The sequence below is a fragment of the Aethalodelphis obliquidens genome, unplaced genomic scaffold, assembly GCF_003676395.1.
Source record: "Aethalodelphis obliquidens isolate GAN/ISIS:26980383/991018 unplaced genomic scaffold, ASM367639v1 scaffold72, whole genome shotgun sequence".
Classification (NCBI taxonomy): Eukaryota; Metazoa; Chordata; class Mammalia; order Artiodactyla; family Delphinidae; genus Aethalodelphis; species Aethalodelphis obliquidens.
In genome coordinates this window covers 8,440,873-8,466,827 of record NW_020838016.1, presented here as the reverse complement: position 1 = coordinate 8,466,827, position 25,955 = coordinate 8,440,873, and the positions used below count along the sequence as shown (strand labels likewise).

At 55.0% G+C, this 25,955-nt stretch overlaps 1 protein-coding gene across 2 annotated transcripts in view; it reads right to left on the bottom strand.

Moving 5' to 3' along the window:
* The window catches only part of SPSB4 (splA/ryanodine receptor domain and SOCS box containing 4), an 83,555-nt gene that overhangs the window by 35,557 nt on the left and 22,043 nt on the right, over nt 1–25,955 (bottom strand). Inside the window, exon 3 of one of the 2 annotated variants that reach the window (XM_027091642.1) lies at nt 20,924–22,622. The exons of the other annotated variant lie outside the window; for it this stretch is intronic. Within the exon in view, the coding sequence (XP_026947443.1) occupies nt 22,507–22,622 (116 nt within the window). The 3' untranslated portion in view covers nt 20,924–22,506. Of the gene's footprint in view, nt 1–20,923; nt 22,623–25,955 lie in introns of those variants that run through there. 2 annotated transcript variants of the gene reach the window in all.

The window sequence follows — 25,955 nt, the reverse complement described above, 5'->3', positions numbered from 1 at the left end:
GCCGCAAAAAAAAAAAAAAAAAAGAAGTATGAGGTCCAAATGAAAGGAGGCGAGGTCCCAATGTAACTTGGGTTGGAGAGGCCCTGACTATGCGTCATACCATCTACCTCCTTTGGTCACTAAACTCACTTGCTGTCTTATTAACCTATTTAGCTGCTTCCACCTCTGGCCCTGGGTGGTCATCACATCCTAGGTTTTCCTCTTCCAGAGGAAAGCACGTAAGAAGCTTCTGACTGAGGCAGAAGATGCCTCCAGTTCTTCTGCCTTGGCTGTTATTTCTGCCCCGTCGATGCTCTTCTTATAGATGCCTGAATCCAGGCGCAGACTCAGCCCAGACTTGCTTGCAAGGGTCTCCTGGCTGCCCACCAGTTTGAACTCAAGATCTCTAATGATGCTACATCTGCTCCCTGGTCCTTCCTCATCCTGTGAGAGTCCCTGTGCCCACAGTACCAGCCCTGGGTTACGCACCCACCCCCCGGCCCCGCCCAGCCTTCTAAGCCGAACGCACCGGGGCAGATTACCTAAAATGTTCCAGGGGGACAGGGCACCGAGGGTTCCATGCCGTTCCAGCATCCCAGGTCCCAGCTGCTTCCCAGGAAGTCTGGGTAGGCACGGGCCCTCCCCAGTCACTCCCCTCACAGAGAAGTGAAAATTCCCTCCTTCCTCCTGATGTCTGGGGCCTGGCAGTCAACAGAGCCAGATGACATTAGGATTTATATGAGTTTTGACAACATCAAGTCCCAGCAAAGTCTCAGGGGAGCCTGGAAGGGAGCAGCTGGGGGAGCGAGGAATGAAAAAGTCTGTTCTGAGCCCCAGGACAGCCTCTTCCATTATGCATTTGTATTCATCCTGTAGCCATGGTGCTCCAGGCAGGGGCCCAAATAATACAGAGGACACAGCTGTTGAGGAGCTTACAGTCTCAAACTTTCCGCCTCAGAGTCGCCCGGAAATCCCTTCCTGAACATGCCCTCTGCAGACTCAGCCGTGGAGCAGGCCCCTCCCGGGGCACTGCAGGGGCTGCAGCCTTGCCCCCACACCTAGCATCCCTCCGTGCGGCGGTCCCCGCCTGCCCGGGCCTCCCGTCCCCACTGCCACGTCCAGGCGGGCCCAAGACAGGGGCCGGGAGCGCTCTTCAAGTGGGCACAGGCTGGTCACGCCCTGTCGGGGAGCAACTATATATAGTTAGATAGCCAAGGCTTTATCTGACACACTTTCTCATAAAGTGCTTCCCTGGTGCCCTGTGAGGATGCTGCTAGATCCCCCCTGTTCTCTGAGAAGGAAAGCGCAGCTGCAGAGAAAAGGTGTCGGGCTGGGGGACAAGAGAGTCACAGGCAGGAGGGCGGGGGCACCACCAGGAGGGGAGTGTCCTTACTGCAGCTACTGCCGTGGGCTCCGGGGGCATAGCCACACTCAGGGTGACCCCACCTGAGGGGCGAGGGAACTGGGGCGTTCACAACCCCCCTCTAGAGAGTGACTGCAGCTGCTCCAGGGCAGTGGGTGGCCCAGCCGGGGCCCACGGCCAGAGGAAGGTTTCAGAGCTGGGGAGGCACAGAGGTCAGGCCACGGGGTGCGGAGAGTCGGCCGAGAGGGATGGGGCCTCCTCCAGTCTCAGCCCTACCAGGCGAGTGGTTTCCACGTGTTTGTTGCAGGACTTTTGAGGTGGGCTAAACAAAAGGCCAGGGGCAAGCACAAGATCCAACCCGTGCTCTCCTCAGGCCGACTCAAAAATTGCCTCCTCCGAGAAGCCTGCCCTGCTCTGCTCGCCCTTCCCTGGGCTCAGGGCACAGAGTGTGTGCAAGGAGCAGCTGTGCAGCTCCACCGCCTCCGAGGAGGCTCCCCGAATCCGGGCACAGACTCAGCCCACACTTGCTTGCAAGGGTCTCCTGGCTGCCCACCAGTTTGAACGCAAGATCTCTAATAATGCCACATCTGCTCTGGCACTGTGGGCAGAGGGACTCTCACAAGATGAGGAAGGGCCAGGGAGCAGCTGGGCAGCTCCACTGCCCCACCGGCCACGTTGGCCTGGGGAGGGCCAGCAGAGTCGCTCCTCGGGATGCCCTGTGGGAGCCAGCACAGACCTGCCCAGGGCCAGAGCACAAATTCCGTGATTCACCAAGTTCCCAAGCACCTACTGTGTGCAGCGCCGCGGTGGAGAGAGGGGTGGACGGCGCCCAGTCAGCGTGGGGACGCCCGGGCGGGACCACAGGGGCTGCCGGTGGGAGGCACGGGAGGAAGGGGAAGATGGGCACGAGCTGTGTCAGCTGCAGAGGGTGCCCACTGGACTCCAACGGGCCCCGGGCAGCCAGGCTGCTGCCCTAGAAACAGCATGAGCACGCCCAGCTACCAGTAACTAGAGGGAACCGGGCCAGGCCGGGTGGCATCTGTTCAACGTCCACGGCATGCCGGACACTTGGCTGCCTTTTTCTATCGACGCCACCACACTAAAGCCCCCAGACAGCCCAGGGGGGAGGTGCCGCTACCCCCCCACTTCCCAGAAGAGGAAACTGAGGCCCAGAACATGGCCAAGACTGCCCAAGGTCTCCCAGGAGGCTTACGTGGTATGAGGGGAAGGGGCTGTTTGGCCCAAGTTCAGCAAGGTGTGACCCAGGCTCTGGATGGCCGAGGAAGGAGGCACATGGCTCTTCACACCCAGCTGGTAAGAAGGACCCTTGGCTCCTGTCTGGGCCCTGTTGCAGAGGTTGAGTGGCTTCGTGAAAATGTGTATGTGTGTGATCGATGTGTGTGGGAGGAGGGAGGAGGGGAGGGCACAGCTGGGCCTGGCAGCTGGCACACAGCTCTCCTCCAGCACTGCAGGGCGGCAAGGTGGCTCTGGAGATCCGGAAGCTTCCCCAGCTGTGACTAAGCCACTGGGGCCTCGAGCGCAGGTTAACCTCTCCGGGTCTCCTCTTTGTCACCTAAGGTGGAACCTTCTGATGAATTAAATTACACCTCAGTTAGTGAAGCAGAATAAGCATGTTTTGGGAATGAGAGAGACTGTGGTTTGGATCCTGGCTCCGCCACTTATTGGCTGGGTGACCTTGGGCGAGTTAAGTGACCTCTCTGAGCCCAATTACCTCATTTACAAAGTAGAAAAGGAAGTAACATCTGCTCGGCAGATTGCTGGGAAGACTTACAATATGAAAAGTGCTTACCACGATATATGGCACGACTACATATTTTATTATTGTTGCTGTTGTCATTATGTCCAGCTGGCATTTTTAGCTTTAAGTTCCAAGAAGCCTTGATTTCTCCCTACAGACTCTGTTATGAAAACGAACGGCTTCATCTCCCTGCATGACCTCTGCACATGTTCCCGCATCCGCGGGGCTGCCCGGCCTCCTGACCTCCTCTCCCGCCTCTGAGTGGGGGTCCTGGCACCTTTCATCTCCAGGCAGGTCAGGCTCAGCACCCCACGCCACCCCTCTGCTCAGAGCCACAGTGCGGCCCACAGCCCCTGCTGAGCAGGGCCGAGGGAGGGAGACAGAGTAGCAAGAGGCCAAGCCCGAGCAACAGTCTGTCCTGGAAATAGCTCGGCCAAGTTGCTTTACCTCTCTGAGCCTCTTAATACAGGGAGAGTAGCCCCTCCCTGCCGTGGAGCAGGGGTGAAGGAGTTGACGAGGTAGCCAGTGTACGCTGGCACAGGGAAGGGCTCCCTCCGGGTGGAGGGGGCACTGTCTCCTCTCTCTCCCCGACTTGGGTCAGTGCGGGGCTGGGTCAGCAAGTCAGCAAGCTTGGGAGGCCACCGGAGATGCTGCGAACCCCACAGCAGGGGATGAGCCCCCTTGCCAGCCATTCCTCCAGAGGACCAACTCGTGGGCAACGCATGGCAAAGCCAGCAGCTGCCTGGGCCGCTCCAGCAGCGTCTTGCTGCGTCGCAGCCTCAGGCCTCACTCCTGCTGCACAGGGGCCCACAGCGGTGCTAACTGTAATGGTGATGAAGGCCTTCAGTGCAGTGTGTCCTAATCACCCCTCCGTGACGGTCGAGAACGGAAGATGTGGTTAGTGAGGGAGCAGGGCTTGGCTGGGCACAGGTTGATTTCCCCCTGGAAGGCTTCCTTTTGTCTGCCCGTAATGATATCATCTACTATTTATCCAGTCCCGTTTTGCACCACATACTTTACTTCCAGTTCGTGAACGAGGCTAAGAATCAAGGCCCCCGCCCCACCTTGCAGAAAAAGAAGCTGCAGCTCAAAGCGGTGAGATACCCTGCAACAGGGCTCCCAGCTGGGGACAGAGGAAGCTGAGATGTGAACCCTGCTCAGCTTGACTCAAAGCCACCCCAGGCTCCTCCACCCCGCACTGCTAACTCTGGGTTCACGGCTTCTTGCAAAGTGTGTTTCCTGCTGGGTCGGACGACACATTGCCCACTAAGACAAGCAGCAGCTGGGTGGGCCGGCTCCAGTGAAGGCCAGTTTTGCTGAACTAGCCCTACCTCTGCAGCTGCTTTTCAAAAGGAAGTTTTCCAACAAAAGGAGGTTGCCCTGCCCTGTCACTACTGCTGTAGGTTTCAGCCTGTGTCCCCTGGCCTTTCCGCATGAACCTGGGCCCCTGGCACTACCTGCGGTGGGCACTGCCATGGGAGCTTGTCCCAAGCAGAGCTGGCGTCCACGTTCTCAAGGGCAAGCAGCACCTGCTCTGTTTAATTAAGTCGTTTGTCAGCGTTAACAGGCTGTGGCAGAAAGATCAGAGAAGCAGGAGTCTGGGGTCTGCACTGGAGCCCTGGCTCTGTCACTAACATGCAGGGGAGAGCTGAGCACCTCCCTTAAAACTCTCTGAACCCCAGGCTTCTCACTTGCCAGATGGAGCTAAGTATGTCCTGTCTTATTGCTCAGGACATTCTGGAGGGTCAAAAACCATAGGAAGTGGATTTAAAAGTTGAAAAGCCCCTGTAAGAGGCATACGCTTGCTGAGACAATAATTTCTATCATTAATAACAATGCTTGTTTATGGTCCTCTTACTCTATGCCATTTATTATTAGAGACTTTACATGCACCATCTCACATAATCTCCACAACAGCCCCCAGGAGGTAGTTATGGTTTTCATCCCTGTTTTACAGAAGGAGAAATTGAGACTTGGTTTCTAAGCATTACGGTGTCCCAGGGCTTGGTCCTGAGACCTCTCCTCTTTAGTAGCTACATCCATTACCCCAGGGATTTCACACTGTGTCATGGTTACAAAAACCATCTATATGCTGGACCTCTCCCCTGCACTCCATATCCAACTGCCTATACAGCACCTCTTCTTGGATGCCCTGTGGGCATCTCAGCCCTTACATGTCCCAGGTCCAGCTCCTGACAACCCCCCCACCAACCTGCAGTCCTGCCCATCTTGGATAAAGGCACCTTCATCCTTCTAGTTGCCTGGGCCCCAAACCTGGGAATCATCCTTGACTCTTTTTTTTTTTTTTTTAAAGTGTTTTCAGCCATTCTCTAATGTGGTTTAATTAATTTATTTATTTTTGCTGTGTTGGGTCTTCGTTTCTTTGCGAGGGCTTTCTCCAGCTGTGGCAAGCGGGGGCCACTCTTCATCGCGGTGCGCGGGCCTCTCACTATCGCGGCCTCTCTCGTTGCGGAGCACAGGCTCCAGATACGCAGGCTCAGTAGTTGTGGCTCACGGGCCCAGTTGCTCCGCGGCATGTGGGATCTTCCCAGACCAGGGCTTGAACCCGTGTCCCCTGCATTGGCAGGCAGATTCTCAAACCACTGCGCCACCAGGGAAGCCCCCATCCTTGACTCTTTGACTTTTCTCTTGCTCTCAAAAAGAGAAAGTGTTGGTCCCACTTTCAGAATACATCCAGCATCAGCTACCTTTCGTCACCTACACCATTACCATCCTGATCCAAGCCACTAGCATCTCTCATTTGTATTGAAACAGCCTCCTAACTGGCCTCCCTGCTTTTACCCTCACCCCTCCCCCCAAAAAACTTATTCCCAAGACTGCAATTAACGTGATGGCTGAAACCTAAGGCAAATCAGGTCACTCCTCTTCCCCAAACTCTGTAGTGACTCCCCATCTCGTTCAGAGAGAAAACTGAAGGTCATACTTGGTCTGCCTCCCCCCACCGCCTGGTTCCTCTCTGGCCTCACCCCCTGTGCCTCTTCCCTTCACCTTTCAGTTCCAGCACACGTGACCATGTGACTCAGGGCCTTTGCACCTGCTGTTACTTCTGCCTGGAGAGCTCTTCCCAGATACACCCGCGTGGCTCATTCCCGCTCCTCTTTCAAGTTCTTTGCTCAAATGTCACTTTCTCAACAAGGCCTTCCTCAGCCACCTTATTTAAAAATCGCAAACTCCAACTTCCCCCAATACACTCTAGCCCCGTCCCTGCTTTATTTTTCTCCATAGCACGTATCACCAGCGAACAGTTTACTATTCACTGATGGGCTGATTGTCTATCTCCACCTACTAAAATATATGCTTCATAAGGACAGGGAGTTTTGTCTGTTTTGTCCCTGCAGTTCTGTATCCCCAGTGCATGCGATAGCAGGAGGTGCTCAATTAATATGTGCAGAATGAGTTTTTAAAAAATTACTTGCCCGGGGTCGCATGGTAGTAGAACTGGGGTCTAAATTCTGGGCTGACCATGTATATTCCCAATCTGGGAGGCAGTGGAGCGGGGAGGGGAGAGAGGGAGAGAGAGAGAGAGAGAGAGAGAGAGAGAGAGAGAGAGAGAGATGTTTTGCTTAGTATTCCCCTCAATTTATAAACAGACTAGAAGGGCAGAAGGAGCAGAAAAAAGGGGTGGGTGGCCAGCATCACCCAAGACTGGTGTTCCTGAATGTCCCCGTCCCTCCCACAGTAGATATACCTACATGTCACTTGCTGCTTTGAAGAAACAAAAAGAGCAGTTCCAAGCAGGCTCTAAAGTGACTCCCCAGGTCACCCAGCTGATTAGTGGCAGAGCAATCAACATCCACAAACTCTGAAAAGATTTCTGTGAACTCCCTGAAAATTGGTTTTTTCAAAGATAACTGGCTTTTGACAAATTCCCTACAGAATAAGGTAAGGGCTTCTGTCCAAGTGCATTCATCATCTCATCTGGTTCCTGACCCTGAGGCCACTGGCACACACAGACCTGCTTGTGAAAGTCTGCATAAAGAATTCATTGCAGTCGGGCTTCCCTGCTGGCGCAGTGGTTGAGAGTCCGCCTGCCGATGCAGGGGATGCGGGTTCGTGCCCCGGTCCGGGAAGATCCCACATGCCGCGGAGCGGCTGGGCCCGTGAGCCATGGCCGCTGAGCCTGCACGTCCGGAGCCTGTGCTCCGCAGCGGGAGAGGCCGCAACAGTGAGAGGCTCGCGTACCGCAAAAAAAAAAAAAAGAATTCATTGCAGTCGAAGAAAATGATAGGGTCAGTTGTTAGAAACACCCCATGTGCTCACCGTCCTACTCTGCCTCCCTGCGCCCACCCCGTCTTTCACACTCCACACCTTCGCTCCAGCAGCCCCCATGGCCTACCTTGCTCCTCAGGCTCTACCCAACCTGGCAGAAGTCCCTTCCTCTGCACAGCCCTCCCTGATTGGATATCTGTGTCCCCTGTGTGCCCTCTGTCCCTGTCTGAGGACTGTGGGAACCTGGGGCTCCTACTCGACTGTTCTACTCTTGCTGGACATACGGACTGGACCATGTCAGCCCCTCTTTGCAGCTGCAAGGCCCCAGCCCAGGTCTGGCCTGCTGGGGGAGGTAGAGAAGGCTCAGCCAGTGTTTGGACAGTGCATACTGACCGGCTGGGCGAAGAGAGGATTGGTCCCACACTCCCTTTCCTTGAGGACCAGTAACCTCTAGCTGGGGTTGGCCCCACTCTTGGGGGATGTGGGTGGCCCCATAAACAGGATCGAGGTCACCAGGAAGGGCTCCTGGGTGCACCAACCGGTGCCTGAAATCCCCCTGAGTGTCTCATCCAGTCACGAAGGAAGCACGTTGCAGAATGGTCCCATTTGTGGACTTCTTTTTTTAGTTTATTCAGTAAATTTATTGAGTAGATGGAATAAGCATAAAGAGAACAAGATAGGAATCTGGAAATCAGTATTTGGATACGGACACAGATGCACTTGTGTATGCCTAGAACACATCTGAGATGCTCTACAAGAAAGTGGTCAGGGTTTCCCTGGTGGCGCAGTGGTTGAGAGTCCGCCTGCTGATGCAGGGGACACGGGTTCATGCCCTGGTCCGGGAAGATCCCACATGCCGCGGAGCAGCTGGGCCCGTGAGCCATGGCCGCTGAGCCTGCGCGTCTGGAGCCTGTGCTCAGCAACGGGAGAGGCCACAACAGTGAGAGGCCCGCGTGCCAAAAAAAAAAAAGAAAGTGGTCAGAGTGGGCCTGTCTTAGTTGGGGTTCCCCTGAGATGAGGCTTTGGGTGCCGGTAGTTTTGGGGGGAGGCAATCTCAGGAAATAAAAATGAGGGAGAGGGGAGAGTGAAACAGGAAAGGGAGGAAGACTAGAGAGGGTGTGTTAATGAGTGGACATAGCCGGGGGCTCGTGCTCGGACCCTTGGAGCGGCTGTGTAGAATGCACCTCAGGGCTGTCCCACTGGAGGCTGGGGACACTGAGCCCTGTGCTCCCAATGGTTGAGGGGTGCCCTCAAGGTTGCACCTATGTCCTGCTGAGTGGCCACCTGCAGCTCCGGGGAGAGCAGAGGGCATGGACGCTGCCCTTCCGGAAGCACCAGGCCTGGGGCTGCCCGCCACTGTGGGGTGGAGGGGATGGGGGGTGGGCTCCCCAGGAATCAAATAGGAAATGGGGATGGTTAGAAAGCGTTAGACTTTCCACAGTTCTATCCTTCTGTAAGTGTTGATTTGGAAAGGACATTAAGCACAAAGAAGCAGGAAATTCACCTCTTCTCCTGCCACCTAGATACCGTTCGTGGAGCACAGACTTCCAGCGTTATTTTTTATAGTGTGTCAATGCAGTCCCTGTACTTTGTGCCATCTTTGTGTGTCCCCATATAGCACGGGTGACGCCTCCCCTTGGAGCTGGTGCTAACAGCTCAGCTGTCCAGGGGAGGGGGATGGGCGGCCGCCGGCCCACTTCCAAGCCAGGCTTGGGAAGGAGTTTGAGGTCCAGATGGAACTCAGAGGGGAGGGCGGCCCCCCACCCCATGGCACAGAGTGGATTTATCGCTGACACCGCAGCCTCCGTCCCAGCTATTAAACACGGTGCTGCCCAAGGGGCCAGCAGGGCCTTAAATCTCTGCCCTGGGGTCACTTCCATTTTCCTGCTCACTGAGCACAACCAAACTTTTGCTTCCTAAAGAAAAGTCTATCCTTTAAGGTTGTAAGCGCAGAAGTGTCCCAGCACCCGGATCCCCGCCACAGACAAGGCAGGGACTCCTCAAGGAGGTGGCTGGAGACACTCACCACCCCACTCCTCCCGCCGCCAGGTGGCAGGTGGGCTTGGCACTCGGCTCTGGGCCCAGGTCCAGCTCTGCTGCCCCCGGCCAGCCCAGGCAAGCCCCTTCGCCTCTGGAGCCTCTGCTTCCTTGCCTGGAAAATGGGTACGTCACACCTGCTCCCCAGGACAATTTGAGGATCAAACAAGGACATGGATGTGAAGCAGCTGCGACAGTGCCTGACATTGTTGGGACACCAAAACTGGGGGCCTCAAGAACACATCCTGGACTTTTCACCTCCTGCTGGGTCCCTCCCCTGGGTCCCTCCCCGGGGCCCACCTCCCTACGTGGCCTACCTTCCTCCACCATCTGCTCGCGTCCTGTCTGCCCCCGCCCCGTCCACAATCCCACCCCCCCCACTCTGCTAACACGGAATCTTCTGGACACCTGGCTTTCACATGCTCTTCCAGCCCCTCCCTCGCCTCCCACTGTCTACCTGCGGATCTCAACTCCGAGGGAGCGAGCTGCACGCCTGCTGCCCCACCACCGTCCACACTGCCTGCCACGGGAGTCCCACGAGGACAGCCCTTCTTCGAGACAGGCCCAGAGAGCTCGTGCTCCGAGCAAGGGTCAGGCGAAATGCAGGCGAATTGGACTACAAGGGCTCAGAAGCCCTGGTCCTCTGTGTCGCATGGCACCTCTGGGGCAGCTGTCCCTGAAGCTCTGGGCAACCTCCACGCCCAGCCCTTCCCCCCTTAAACCCAAGGCTTGCTCCTGTTCAGGACCAACGTTCCCACGTAAGACAGCACGGGCTGTGGGTCAGCTGACCCGGGAGGTCAAAGCTCAGCTTCATTTTTCACCAGCTGTGTGACCCTGGGCAAGTCCCTAGGCCTCACTTTCCCCAGGAGGAACGTCACTAGCAGCCAAGCTGTCTAGTGCTCTTAGGAGGAAAAGATGCTGATAACAGAGCCTGGGACACGGTCTCATTATTATAATTGTCACCATAGTGCTGGCTTGTTGAGTGTGTCCTACGTGTCACTTTACAGCTATTCTATTACTAATCCTCACTCTGCAAGGCAGGTCCTATTAGCCTTGTTCTACAAATGAGAAAACTAAGACCCAAAGGAGGAATTTACCCAGAATCCTAGCCCACACCTGCCTGGTCACAAAGACTGTGCTCTTCAGAGCCGTTACCTCTTACATGCACATACCGTGTGCCAGATGTGTAAGCCCTTTACGTGTATATTATGACACGTATGGGCCTTACAACGGCCCTTTAAGGTAGGTACTACTATTATCATCATCACCATTTCACAGATAAGGAGACAAAGGAACTGAGAGGTTAAGTTATCATACACAAGGTTACACAAGGTTAAGTAACATATACCAGCAGCAAAGCCAGAATTGGAACCCAGGCAGTTTGAGGCCAGAGCCTGTGCTCCTAACTGCTACCCTCTGTGTCTCTTCCCTGCTTTGCCTTCCTCTGTTACATGTGATCCTTCCAGCAACCCCTGAAGACAGGTAGTATTAACCCCATTTCACAGCTAAGGAAACTGAGGCTCTGACACACAGCAAGTGTGAAATTAAACCAGGAGACAATGCATTTCCAGCTGTGAAATAAAATGGCTCAGAACTTTCCTCAAATTCTTTCTCTATTATGACCTTCTGGAAAAGCTCTCACTGGGGGATGAGGCTGCAGTTACCTTAGTGACACTGTATTCCTTTCTTGTCCTCCAAGTCCATGCTCTAATGGCACGGCCCACTCTGCAGACTCTAGGCTTGCTGAAGCGCAATGGATGCCTTAAGGACGCCGTAGATCAGACACAAGATCAGACTGCAAAGCACCAAGAAACCCTTCACCCGGAATTCTGCTCAGCTCCGGGGCTTTGGAGAGCGGCTGGCCGTGTGCCTGGCTCTGTTTGCAGGAATTGCACCAAACACCTTGGGAATCCCTGGGGAGAGGACCTCCTGGCGGCAGACCAGCAAGACAAACACTGGGATGCATCTTGTCGGCTCCATGCCCACAAGGAAGGGAGACATCATTAATCGAGCAGTGTTCTTTCCCACAGAGGCAAGGTAGGGCCTCTGGATCCTTTGCAGAACAATGTTCTAGTCAGCACTTATTGATCAGAACTACATTTCTCAGCTTCCTTGCAGCTAAGAGTGGTATGTGATGTTTTAACCACTGAGCTATAAGCAGAAGCAGAGTAGGGTATTTCTGAGACATCCTTTTTTTTTTTTTTTTTTTTTTTTTTTTTTTTTTTGCGGTATGCGGGCCTCTCACTGTTGTGGCCTCTCCCCTTGCGGAGCACAGGCTCCGGACGCACAGGCCCAGCAGCCATGGCTCACGGGCCCAGCCGCTCCGCGGCACGTGGGATCCTCCCGGACCGGGGCACGAACCCGCGTCCCCTGCATCGGCAGGCGGACTCTCAACCACTGCGCCACCAGGGAAGCCCCTGAGACATCCTTTTAAAGAGAGACAGTGTGCCCTCCAGCTCTTTTTCCATCCTACTTCCTGGAATGTAGGTGTCAAGGCTGGAGGTGTGGCAGCCATTTGAGACCATGAGGTACCTTAGAGAACGAAAATCACAAGCCGGGAAGGTAGAGCAGCAGGCAGGTGGAGCCTGAGGCACTGATCACCTCCTGGAGCCCCACAATATCCTTGGATTGCCTGTTTCCAGAATTCTCTTAAGTGAGAGAGAAATGAACCTCTACTCGATTTTAAGCCTATTATTAGAGATTTGGGGTTGCACACAATTAAACCTAATTCATACTGATATACCTCTAACCCTCAATCATCCTCCAGGTGTACTTCTGGCATGCTCTCCAATTTGCGGGCCCCTGAATCTATCAAGCTGCTTTGCACCCCGAGCCAGTACCTGCTGCATGCCGTTCTTCTGTCTGAAACACACTCCCCCCCTCCTCTAGTTGGCAAACTCCAACTCATCCTTCAAGACAGCTCAAGTGCTCCTCCTAGAGAAGCTGTCCTGGCTTCCCAGGTTATAGTGCATCCACCTTCTGAGTTCTTATGGTGCTCTGGGTCCCCTGCTCACCCTGTCCTGTAATTATCTATAGCTGTCTCGGGGGGCTCCTGGTAGCAAGGCAATGTCCAAGTGTCCCCATGGGCCCAGGCAAGGAAGCACAGTGAAAGGCTGTAGACAGAATGAACAGTGTCTGAATGAGTGCCTGGAGGGTCAGACAGGCTCTGCTACACAAGCTCCAGCAGTGGCTCTAGCCAGGGAAGACTTCCTGGAGGAGGAGGCAGACAGTGGCACAGAGCATACTAGCTCAGGCTATTGGGCCAGGCTACTGCCTGTGGCACAGAAAGCAGACACCACAAACCCTCAAGAGATCTTTATATATGGCTTAACGGAATGTCTCCAAGACAGTCTCTTAAGCGTCTCTGTGAGGTCACGGCCCCCAGCTGCTGCCAGGCCTGGATCACCAATTGGTAGTGATTGACAGGGCAGCTGCCTAAAGAATCTCCAAGGCCCCAGGTCAGGCGGGGGAGGGGTCAGGCATTGTTGGAAGCTGAGCCTACTCTGTGCTGGCGTTGTACAGCCATCTGGTTTGGGTCAGAGGTCTCCAGGGACAGGTTTGATTTATAGGCCGGTGCAGCCGCCCGGGGGGCATGGAGGGAGGGCACAGGGAGGCCAGGACGGGGTGGGGGGGGTGGGGAGGGGGAGGGAAGGGCCAGGCAGGGTCCCCCTCAGAGGCTGAGCGAGCACCGTGCTTCTGCTCTCAGCCTCGAGCACCTCAGGTTGCTTTTAAGAGAGAAACATCGCAAAAGAAAGTATTGGAAGAGCCAAGAAGTCTTTACTGTGTGCCCATTGTCTACTCAGGGCTGTATCTCAGGCTGTTCCTATCTGGGAGAGGAAGGGAATCCACGTGAGCGCCATCCAGGGCAGCCCCCCTCCAGCGCTGAGCTGGGCTTGCCAAGCTGACAGGTTCCCTGACCCCTCTCTGCCACTCTCCAGCATGGCCATCGTTAGCCGCCCTTTGCAGGTGATGACACCAAAGGGAAAGCACAGAGAGGCCGCAGCCCGGAATGGCAGAGCTAGGATTCAAACCCGGGCTTTCTGCCTGACTTCCCTCTACTCTGCAGGGCCCCCAGAGGATTCCGGGGTTCAGAGGAGGAGAGGTAAGCGGCGGGCCGGAGTCTAAGGAAGACGAGCCATGGAGAGAGGCGTCGGAGGGCTGGTCACAAGAATGCGGTCGTGCCTTCAACTTTGCTGAGTTGTAAAGCCCCGCACACCCTCCATCCACCCAAGTGCGCTCCAGCAGCACAGAGCAGAGCTGTCAGTATGGACTGAGGTCACTGGGGAGCACTTTACAAACGAAGTTGGCATCTCTCTGAGCCTTGAGAAAGGACAGCTCTGGGCAGATGGAGATGGAGAAGATGGCATCCAGGCAGGAGGCACAGCACAGGCAAAAGCGGAGGTGAAATCTGCCTGGTGAGATGTGAATGCTGGCCTGAGCACTGGGGGCCCGCTCTTGTGACAGAAGTGCTAAGAAGCCGGCTCTGGTGAGGGAGGCCACATACAAGGTCCATCTCCTTGGGTCTGCCCCGAGAAAGGGGTGCAACTAAGAGCCCTCACTTCCCAGGGCAGAGTCAGCTGTGCTCTCAGAAGGCCGAGAACATGGGGCCCATGCGGGGCTGATGCCTTTCCCATGTCCTCTGCTGGACACGTTCTGGGATCGAGAGAGGCACCACCAGGGTCCTACCGGGGCTGGTGAGGGTGGGTAGCGTGGGGACAGCAGTGACTGTCTCCTCAGAAACCACGGAGCACAGTTCCCCTGGGCCCCTCCATGTGCCTGGCACCCCACCACTCCAGTTCCTTGGATATGTGAGGTGCTCCCACTGTCTAGTGAGGGCACCTGGGGCTCAGAGGGGTTCTGTGGCTGGCCCAGGTCACACAGCTCTGCAAAACCTGGCCCTAAGCCCACACCTAGAGAAGTTCAGATCATCACGCTGAGGCTAAACAATGAGAGCAGGGAGCATTTCAGGTGTTGAAAAACCTCACTGTGATCAGACGGAAGATACCAGAGGCAAGAAGGAAACTTTCAGGACATTTGAACCTGAAATGGGAATCAGACAGACTAGGGTCCACATTCCAGTTCTGACCCTGTGACCACTTGGCCTCTCACAGCCTCAGTTTCCCTATCCATGAAATGGGGATGTTAACATGACTCACCAAAAAGGATTGAATGGAATTGCATATATATAAAGCATTTAGTTTGGGGCAGGGAAGTGTTTAGCAAACGGTTACTTTGACGTATCTTCACAGCCACTTCTGCGGGGAAGCCCACCAGGCATATGGCGGGACAGGTGGCTCTGGTGGGCTTCAACTCCCCTTTCCATGTTCTGCGTGTCTTGGTAGGGACTTCATGAAAAGCCAGAGCCAGACCTGAGCCATGAACCCATGCAGGGCTGGGGTGCAGCAGGCAATCCATCATCCACAGTCAGCCAGTCGAGTCACCTCCCAGCGAGGAATGCAGATGAAAGCCCATTTCATCATGAAACTAGACACCAGGCTACTTCCTGCCAAGGGCACCCCTTGCGAGATGCCAGAAAAGCCCCGCTCTGGCCTTTGACCTCTGCCCTTGGTTTGTTTATACACGGCGGGGCTGGGGTCAGAAAATGACAACCAGACCCAGGCAGACACACACATGTGTCAGGGACAAGGAAAGTGTTGGACAACTCCCGGGGCATGAGTACATGCCGGCGAAGGGCCACCAGGTCAGGAGGAAGGAGGAAAGAGCCAGGGGCCCCCGCATGGTGGCCACCAGTGCCGTTCTGTTCAGCTGCAGTGGGACAGAATGGACGGAAGCCGCCTGCGTGCTCAGGGCTGCAGGGACATGGGAAGAACACACCCACCCCTTCTCCAAAGAGCCTACTGCCCAGATGGACAGACAGGACAGACACCCCAGAACCTTAAAATCACCACTGAGGGCAGTTATGATTACAAGTCAAAACGGACACTCAACCGGGCCTCGTGAAGCAGTCTCTACCGCGATCCGGGCCACCATTTACAAAGGGCTCTCAAGGGTCTGGTTCTATTTCATCTCCATAACAAGCCTCTTTCTCATTCCTCCCCTTTCACCCACAAGGAGGTGGAGGCTCCGCGGGCTCAGGGATGCTCCCAGGGACACAGACTAGCGAGGGGTTTCCGCTGCTCCCCCAACCTGCGCTGGGTGTACCGGAGCTCTTGCTTCTCTGGTGCAGCTGCCCCTCCCCCCCACCAGGGCTCCTGACCCCTGCTGTCCCCCAGGCCCTCCTCCTCGCATTCCTGGCATACCTACTGCCCTTGCCCCCTCCTGGCTCTCCCCACCCAGTTCTCCAAGTATTCCTGGTAGTGTTGCTGCCCAACTCTCCCTGGGCAGGCACCTGTGCTGAATCTTCTTCCTGACCCTCCATCCTGGAGCTGGGCCCTAGAATAACTAACTCATGGGAGAGCTGAACCTCCTTGCAGCCCCAGATGGAAATAGCCCCATGACGGAAACAGTGGCCAACGCCCTTTCCGTGAGGCTCCCCAGTCCTCCCAGTGGCTCTAAAGCAGCACTGTCCACTAGAGTTTGGGGCGATGACGGAAATGTTCTACATCTGCCCTGCCCGATATGGTAGCCACCAGCCACATGTGGCTATGGAGTACTCGAATGTGGCTACTGCAACTGAAAAACTGGATTTTTTTTTTTTGCGGTACGCGGGCCTCTCACTGCCGTGGCCTCTCCCGTTGCGGAGCACAGGCTCCAGATGCTCAGGCTCAGCGGCCGTGGCTCACGGGCCCAGCCGCTCCGCGGCATGTGGGATCTTCCCGGACCGGGGCACGAACCCGTGTCCCCTGCATCGGCAGGCGGGCTCTCAACCACTGCGCCACCAGGGAAGCCCGAAAAGCTGGATTCTTTATTTTATTTTCATTAAACTTAAATGTAAGTAGCCACACGTGGCTAGTGGCTACTGTATTGCACAGCACAGCTGTATAAAGCCTGTCATCCAAAAGATCAGACGTGCAGACAGCCTCTGGATGTTAGATACCGATGAGTAATGGACTCTTCCAGGCTATCTTGTCTAATCCCTTCTTTCCTGTGATGGAGAAACAGAGGCACAGAGAGGGGAGGTGATTCGCCCAAGGTCACACAGCCATTGCCAAGCTGGAGGGGCCCAGCCAGGTTTCCTGGCTCCTAGTGCAGAGCTCCTTCCAGGACCTATCCCCTCCACCTTTTCCAAGCACCTCCCGACAACTAGTACCTGTAAACCTGGGACATCTCTGCTTAGCCACCAGCACCCCCCCTCACTACATGACCCTGCACCCCTACTCACTCCAGCAGCCTCCTTCCAGCCAGGCATCTCAAGGAGCTGACTTCCAGCCAGTGCTGCGTTGATGGCTTGATCAACTGGGAAGCTTATAATACACACACACACTTTCCAGGGTCCATGGATTCAGAGACAGCCAGAACCTGTGTTTCTCCCACTCTCCCTGAGGGTCGCTGAGGTCCAGGTAAGTGTGCCAAGTGACCAGCTCCAGGATTCCCCACAACTAAGGGAACCAGCAGGTGGGACCTGACCCAGAGGCACCAATCAGAGGGCTGGTGGGAACCTCTGTCTGCACCTGAGAAGCGCTGGCCCATCAGAAACGCTCAGGACTTTAAACCAAGACCTGGGAAAATAACGTGTCAGCTAACAGGGAGGCGGAAGCGGTCAGGGACCAAGGAGGGGTCAGGGTCCTGGTGAGCTATCCCCAAGAGATACCCAAATTATGAGGGAATAGAGATGACACAGGAGAGGCGGGGCACAGGTGGACGGGAGGGGGTCTGGGGCAGACGTGCAGTGGAGGCAGCAGTGGGGTGCCTGAGAGCATCCCATTCCTGGACCCGCCCACTACACATGCAACCTTACGCCCACCCCTTCCCTCAGGCAACTTGGATCTCCTGGGGTCTGGATTTCCAAGGGAGCCTCAACTAAACGTCCCTCCCCTTTTCTCGATGCTTGGCCCCTGGGTGAGCTTTGTGAGTGGCCCCGGGCTGTGATTCTGGCCCCTCACCCCAGAGGGAGCCACCCTCAGGGGGAAGACCGGGATCCCACATGGCACCCCCAGCAGGGCCCAGACAACGAGCAGAGGGCTACTGTCCACCTCAGCAAGCACTAGGGCAAAACCGCCCTCACCCTGGGACACCATCGTGGATGCATTTTGAGGGAGAGACCTCAACCAATGGGACAAGATCTGGAATGCCGCTGTGGCTCCGAATGGATTGACTCAAATGGATCCAAATGGGTCGACGCTTCTACTTAAAGGACGACCATGTCTCTGCTGGCAGCTCTGGCCCTCAGTGCTCCCTGGTGAGGTCATGGGCCTTGGAGGTGTGAGAGATGGGGACCTCAGGTGCCTCGTCAGGTGGGGCCCCAGGATGGGGCAGCCTGTACCCGTTGGGGTTCCCAGCAGGCAGGTCACGAAGCGGGGCTCGCAGCTCTATTTATAGAAAGCAGCTGCTGCTGAGGAGGAAGAACTGGGGAGAACTGGCTCGGCAGTGTTTTCCAAGCTCACCCTGTCTCGGCTTAATTTCATCCCAAGCAAATAAATCATTAGGGAGGCACCGAGTCCAGGGAGATCCGATGAAGCAGGGCCATTAAACGGCACAGGCTTAACGTGAATTATGGACGGCCTCAGACAAGCAGCCTTATTAGTGTCTGGGTTAGGCCATAACTCATGCTAACCGCCCCCTGGTCTTAACCAAGTGAGGAGATGGGGAGAATCAGCCGGCTCGCTGGCCGCAGGCATAGCCCAGCAGGCTGTCTGCTCTCCCAGCGGTTCGAACACCCTCCTGCAAATGTGCTTTGCTCTGTGCCTTGCCTTCCCGGCAACACCCACTCCCACGGGCAGGGGTGAGGACAGATGATCTGGCTGTGCGGTATTTAAGGGTGCTCACAGGCTGTGGCAGTGGGAGCCGCCGGCACCATCGCGTCGGGGAGCCCTTCTGCGGAGCGCAGGACAGCCGAGGCCTGGGACCACCCACAGAGCCACGGCAGACTCACATGACCCCGAGCGGCACGGAGGTGAGAGGTGTGGGTTCAAGATTGCCGGATGGCTGCCTGCCAAGCTCCTGCCATGAGCGGGCTCTTCATCCCCCCTCAGCCTCAGTCTCCTCACGAGTGACATGGGAGAGCAGTGCCTTGTCATCCGTGGATGGAACGAGATAACACGCACAGAACGCTCACGGGCGTTTGCACGGGGCTGTGGCAGTTTAAATCAGATGGCGCACGTGCCGTGCTGAGCTGTGCCTGGCCTCTTGTTAAGTGCTCACGCGATGACTGTTTTAACACGGAGCTGTTTCTATTTGCGGTAATCCCTTCCCAAACGAAGTCGCCCTCGCGGGAAATTCATGCATAAGAGTATGGATTCACTTGGCGACGAGCCGTCCTGGAGGCCTTGCCCTGTGCCCCTCCCAGCGGCACCCAGGCCAGTCCCACCGACGCCCGTCGGCAGGGGTGAGAACGAATGGTCTGGCTGTGCTGTATTTCAGGGTGTTTCCATGCAGTGGCAGCTGCTGACACCGGCTTCAGGAAACCCTTCTGCTGAACAGACTGCCTGATGCCTCAACAGGCTATATCATCAGCGTCGTTAGGAGCTTGTCAGAAATGCAGTCTGGGGCCCTACCCAGACCTGCTGAGTCAGAACCTGCTTTTAACAAGATCCCCAGCGGACGTGAGCGGCACGTGAAAGTTTGAGGTGCGCAGCCGACTACAAGTCTATGGCGAAGTCCCAGCATCACACCCACTGTACAGGATGGAGAAGTTAGGAAACCTATGCCCGGGTCATCCAGGTAGTAAATGGAGAGATCAGTTATGTCTGGTCCTGCCGGCGCTGAAACCCCTAGTTCTGTGGTCTGAGCAGGAGGGGGTTATCTGACATGTGGGAGGCACTGAGAGGCCACGGAGGGTCTTCCTGTGTGTGGATGTGGGAGTGGGGAGCACCTCTTCTAAATTGCACCCAAGCTCCAAAGGCCCTTCCACCCTCACCCATCATTCTCCTCCTGAACTCCTACGTCCTCCTTCACCTATGTCGGGCTTTTCAATATGGACTCATAAACGGCACTGAATGCTTATTCTCTTGTTTCTGGCAAGGTGCACTGTCAAGGAGGGATTGGAGGCCTGGGTTTTAGTCTGGTTCTGCCGCTCATTAGCGGGTGACCTCGGGCCAGTCCTCCCAACTCTCTAGTCCACTCAGCTCCCACCTGTAAAATGTGGGTCTTGCACAGGCTGCTGAATGGCCCGTTCCAGCCCTAAAGCCTGGGGCCTGTCTTCAAGCCCTGCTAGTCCCAGAAAGGTGGAGACCGGCCATCTCCTCCTCACTCCCTTTCCTCCATGGTCCAGTAGCGGCCAGCCCGCAGCCAGGCCTAGCAACCATCTGTTCAGAGGCAGATGCTGGTCTTCAGGCCCACCACCTCACAGCCCATCCCCGCTGAACACATGTGCGGGCACAGCTGGCGAGGACACCACTTGTTTGGACATCCGTGCTGAACACATGCTCACCAGGCAAGTCACCCGCGGGAGCTACAGAGCGCTTGAGCCAGACATTTAGCTGGAAGCCTTTAAGGCTGCTCGCAGGGAAGGCTGAGCACTCCCAGCTCACCTGTGACGAGCTCACAGTGGCCTCTGGACCTCAGGTGGCATTTCCTTCATGTATCCTAAAGAGAAAAGAGTCCAAAACCTCCCCAGACCAATGTATTCCCTTGTGTGGAATCCCTCAGAGCTCACAGTGTGGACCCAAATTGAATAACAATAATTATTTCCACATCCAATAACACTAAGTAACTTTAACAGCCTACGAGAGCTATAATAGTTACAACCGGCAATTTTTAAACCTACCTTTTTCAGTATCTTCTATGTGCCCGGCACCAGCCTAGTCACTTGCCATATATGACCCACGATCCCGATGGATCGTGGCAAAGTCAATTTCTATTACTATTACAGATGAGGAAACCGGCTCAGGGGTGAAGTGACTCGCTCAAGGTCACAGCTAACGAGCAGCCAAGTCAGGACTGGGCCCGGGGCTGGGAGATCCCTGAGCCGCAGTTCTTCCCATGACACCAGGCTGTGAGCCTCTGAGAAAGACGGCAGCAGCTCTGCGGTGGCCCACGGTGACACCTGTCCCAAACGGGCCTGCGTTTCAAAGCTCCCTTCTGCAGGCAGGACTTCCTGGACTGAACCTACTCATGATTGTGTTAATTGTGGGGAAAAAAGCCCTCAAAGCAGGGCCACAGCGTCTGAGTGAAACCTTTTTTCAGCTGAAAGTCTGTTCCTTTTTAGTGGGAAACAAAGGGTAGGGGCCAGTTTCTGAATGCTGAGATCCTGAATTGAATTGCTGGGCCATCATGCAGCCTCTGCTTGGCCCGGGTGTGGGGACAGATGTGCTGTGCACGGTGCACAATGAGGGGTGGAAGTGGGTCACTCCGGGGTCAGGCTTCAAGGGGGTGACAGCTCAGAGCCAGCCTCACTTCGTTCCAGGCAACTATGACTCCAGTCGCCCTGCGATGGAGAAAACATGCACTTATTGAGCACCTACTATATACTCCGCTATGAGGGTGGCTGAGGCGGCTAGGATGCAGTCCCGCCTCAGAGAACTGCCACTCTCAGCAGCAGCAGCAATAACAAAAGAGCGAAACACACCTCTTATGAACCTGCTCTGTGCAAGTCAGGGGTCCAGGGGTCTCACTGTGCTGACATACATCCCATGTAAGGACTGACTGAATTATATATCTCAAATGATCGTTGTCCAACAATGAGTCTGAAGCCGTCTTAACTGCAAATTAATGTGATTGTGCCGTATTTTAAATCAGAAACCAAATCTTTCACAAGCATTCATCGGGTGCCCAAGACAAGCGCAGCACTGGACACAGCACAATCAATGATGCAGGCTAAGTGTGTGATATCAACAGCTCCCCTCCACCCCGCACCTAACGTGAGTCACATGCTGGACCACGCTGCGTTTCTGCATCTATCTCAATACTCACCAACCCTGCAAGGTACATATAATTATTCCCACTGCACAGATGGCAAAACAAAGGCTTGAGGATGTCAATTAGCCAGCAGGGGGCAGAAATAAAATTCAAATCAGGACCAAAAGTTTATTCTCAAAGACTGGAAACTGCCTAAAGGTCCAAAAATAAGGGTCTGGATAATCCAATTATGACACAGCCACACCATGGAAACCCATGCAGCTGTTAATAAGGAATGAGGCAGCTCTACGTTAATCATATGAAACGATCACCAAGATCTATTAAGGCGGAAAACGAGGTGCAGAGCGGTGTTCACAGTACGATCACATTTGTGTGAAACTTCTCTGTCATAAGATTCTGGAAGGACATAGGAGAAAGTGATCCTGGTGGTCACCAGCAGGAAGAGAGGCTGGGGAGCTTCGGGGTGGAGGTATTTCACCAGGCACGCTTTGGTAGCGTTGAAATTTGTTGCCACATGCATCCTTTACCTTTCAAAAGTATTTTAAAGTCCCCAGTGTGCCCGCTTCCCCACACATGCCTCCTGGCTGACCATCTGTGCCCTGGGGAGCTTCACACCCACCCAAGAAGGCATACACATGTGGAAAAGTGAGTGACTGGGGCAAAGCGGGGATTGGGGAGGGGGGGATGGGAGAGGACTCAGCCTTGAATTGGGGATGCAGGGGACAGAGCCCTGGGTTGAGGGCTGTGGTGAGCTGGAGTCAGGGCAATGATAGGGTGCGGGGCAAAGGGGAGACCAGGCCTGGACCTGGCTCAGGAGGGGAGAAGAGCAGAGTCCAGAGGATGGTGCCACCCAGGAGACACAGGGGAGCTGGGCGGGAAGGTCGTGAGTGCAGTGCACACAGCTCTGGCAAGGGGACGGTGTCCTTGCAGCCATCCCGGTAGAAAACTCTCTGCCCTTCATCAGTACCAGAAGCCTTGGCTGGACACCAGCCTCCTCTGCTGAGCTGATGTGCCAATAAATGCTTGTTGGCAGATCAATTAAACCATCTAGGAATGACGTCTGGAACGACAGTTTCCCTGGCTCGAAGCAGGTGGACAAGGCTTCCCTGCCCGCTGGGCCTGAGATCCTGGGGTACCCGCTCCCTGTCCCCGCTTAGTCAGCCCTGGGCTCGGACACCTGCTCTTTGGAATCGGCGGGCACAGTGGAGGCAGCAGGGCCGACCTAGGTAGCAGGAGGCACGGCAATGGTCCCGACGACCTGGGTTTCAGGGCAGTTCTGCCACTGGCTATAAGATGGGTTTAATAACAATGACGTTGCCTCAAGGTTTATTGCGTGGGCTGAAAAAAAAAGAAAATGAGTAAAACACTTGGCCCAGGGCACAGAACTTGGGTGGAATCCCCCAAATGTATAATTATTATGACCCTCAAATCAAAGCTGCTCCGTCTGGGGTCCCCTCTCCTCTTGGTGGGCTGGAGGTGAAACCGGGGAGGAGGGACAGCATCTCAGGGCTTCCTCCAAACTCACCGCTGAAGGAAAGGGTCCAGTCCTTTGCTGAGTGGCCACCCAGCCAGGTGGAGCAGCCTCTCCTATTCCTTCTCTTCCTGCCTTGTCTGTAAACGTCTCCACAAGGGACCACTAAGCCAGTGTGCCTCAGTTTGATCCAGTTATTAGCTGTGTGACCTTGAGCAAATTACTCAAGCTCTCTGGGCTTCAATTTCTTCATCGGAAAATGAAGATGCTAATAAAGGTATTAGCTCAAAGAGTTGTTACAAGGATTAAACGAATTAAAATTTGTAAAGTGCTTAGAATCTAGCCCAGCACAGACTAAGTATCAGAGAAGTGTTGTTAGCGTGGCGCTGTGATTGCTGTTATTATTTGACCCTGGACCCAGTCATCCGGAGCCAGCTGGCCTGTCTGCCTGGCCTCGGTTCTGCACTTCCCAGCTCACTCGGATGGCAGAGCCCCTGGGCATCCTGCAGCTCTCTACTGTAAACCCCCCAAGACGCTGAGCTGTTTCGTTCCATGGTGTAGCCGAAGAACACATCTGTAATAGGAAAAATGCACTTCCAGGAGCTCTTGTCCTCCACAAACACATACTTCAGAGTGACAGACAGTCTGCTCTTCCTAAGTCTTGCTTTCATAGTCATAAAAATCAAAAATTGAGAAAATCATGCCCATTAACTTCCTTCCTACACATTAGAAGGGAAGTCTCTTATTGAGGCCACTTTTGTTTTTATCCAGAGGTGAAGCCCCGGACCTGGCCCAGCTCACCTAGTTAGTCAAAGCAGCGAGCACCGGTCGCTGTGGCCCTGCTCTGTGCTGGCGAGCTTTATCACGCCTGTTTTACAAAGGAGAACACTGAGGTCCAGAGCGAGGAGGTAATCATCGTCCAGGGCCTCCTGGTGAGTCCTGGGACCAAACTCTAACCCCATCTGTTCTACCCCGCATGGCCTTGTGGGGAAGCAACCCCAGAGAGCGGCCCTGCTTTTCTGCCCTAGAGCCTGTCTCTAACTGTGGTCACCTAACCCCCTTGTTGGGTCTGAATTTGGGGACCCACCTTCGTGGCCACAACCAATTGGCTCATAATTCTTTTCATGCACAGAATTCCACCTTGGGTCACCCTACCTGCCCCAGAGACTCCCTAGGGCCAAACCCTTCTCGGTGTCCCGGGATCCGCTGGACTGCAGCCCAGGTCACTAGCTACAGGCATCACACAGTCCCTTCCCAACCAGCCCGTCAGACTCCCCTCAGCCTGTTCTTTGGTGGCTCACCCTGTAGTCAGGGCTTGTTCAAAAAAGCTGAGCTCCCCCTTTCTGCAATCACACCCTGCCCAAGATAGGGAACATCACTCCTATCTGGAGAAGGGGCCAGCACCATAGCACTCAAGCCTAATCCTGTCACCCAACAGGGGATGCCACAGGCTCGCATCATATGACATCCTGGCCTGGTCTCCCCTTGCCTCCTGGATGGGCTTTCTAGCCTCAGCCAACCTGAAAAAGTCACTGCCGACAGGGAGGACAGAATGCTCCAAGTTTTAGTCTCACCAAGCAGCTCCAGCCACCTGAAGGACCCAAGAGCTCAGAATGCTCTGATCACGACCGTCCTCTCCCACCCAGCCTCCACCCCCCACAGCACAGCAAGCGGAACACCATGGCTTGAATACCCTTGATCCTATCCTTCGTGGCTGCAACCTTGTTAGCACCTTAGTTTTGTGCCAGTAAACGAATCAGCAGACAATAGTCCAAGTGTGAATCAATACCCAAGAGGAAGCCCACCTTGGGGGCCCAATGGTTGGCTCAGGTAATTCCTCTGGGTATCAGTGCCAGCCTTTAATCCCAGCTACCATAGCATTGGTGCCGTCACGCAAGATCTCACAGCAGCTATGAAAGGGACCTGACACTGTCCCATTTTACAGATGAGTAAAACGAGCCCTAAAGCATTAGAGTGACTCACCAAAGACACAAAACCACTGAGCATTGGGGATGCAGTGGGAAATGAGGCATGTCAGATCCCAGAGCCTGGGTACACCAAGGCCATCCTCGTAGTCCAGTGATCAGCTCTGGCAAGTAGATTTTCCAATTCCATTTAAAGAGAGTATTTGTTGTTGCTGTTGGTTTTCTAAGCACTGGGGTTTGCCTGGTCATCATGTCTTTGAGGGTTCTCAACATTCTCCACAAGGCACTGCGGTGACTAAACTAGCCCGATTCAGGACACACTCATCCTCTCTTTACTTAACCAGTTAATCAGAGAAAACAGGCCACTCTGCCATTCAATGGCAACCTGAGTCCAACAACCACGGAAATGAAACATGAGCAAAAGTGTCGCCAATTGTACCACAGAGTGGAGCACACCAGCCACTTTCTGGTGGTCTGTCACCCTTGAAAATGGTCAACCCACGCTAACCTGAGTCAACGTCAATTTTTACTTGAGTAAAATCTTGTTCTTGACCTCTTTTCTGGAGTGTCACTCTCAGCCCCTCAGCCAAAGGGGGGAGCATGGGAAAAGAGTGGGCTTCGGAGGCTGACACACCTGGGGAGGTTCGGGCTCTGGTTCTCCATAGCTCTGCTCTTGAGTTTCTCTTCTCTGAAGAGGGGCAATTATATCTCTCATTTAAAATGAATAAGCTAGGGGCTTCCCTGGTGGTGCAGTGGTTGAGGGTCCGCCTGCCGATGCAGGGGAGGTGGGTTTGTGCCCCGGTCCGGGAGGATCCCACATGCCGCGGAGCGGCTGGGCCCGTGAGCCATGGCCGCTGGGCCTGCGCGTCCGGAGCCTGTGCTCCGCGGCGGGAGAGGCCACAGCAGTGAGAGGCCCGCGTGCCGCAAAAAAAAAAAAATAAATAAAATGAATAAGCTGGAATTCTGGCTTTAAGCGCCCAGCACTGGGAGTTTCGTCAGGGGTGTGGCAGGAAGCCTGTTTGGATGAGGTGTGTACAAGCTCACAGGTGACTGACTCCAGGCCCCACTCGGCTGGGATTCAACACGGGACAGGCGAACACATGCACCTCTGTCCAGAGGCCACCCTGCCTCCCTAAGTGACTCCCTCCTAAAACCAAGAACTATTTTCGTTACTAGGATTTCTAAGCTGCCTCACAGGATGGTTGTGTATATTAAATGAGAGGAGGCCTTAGAGCTGTCAGCAGTCAAACGCAGCAGCCTGTGGGCTTCTGTGCA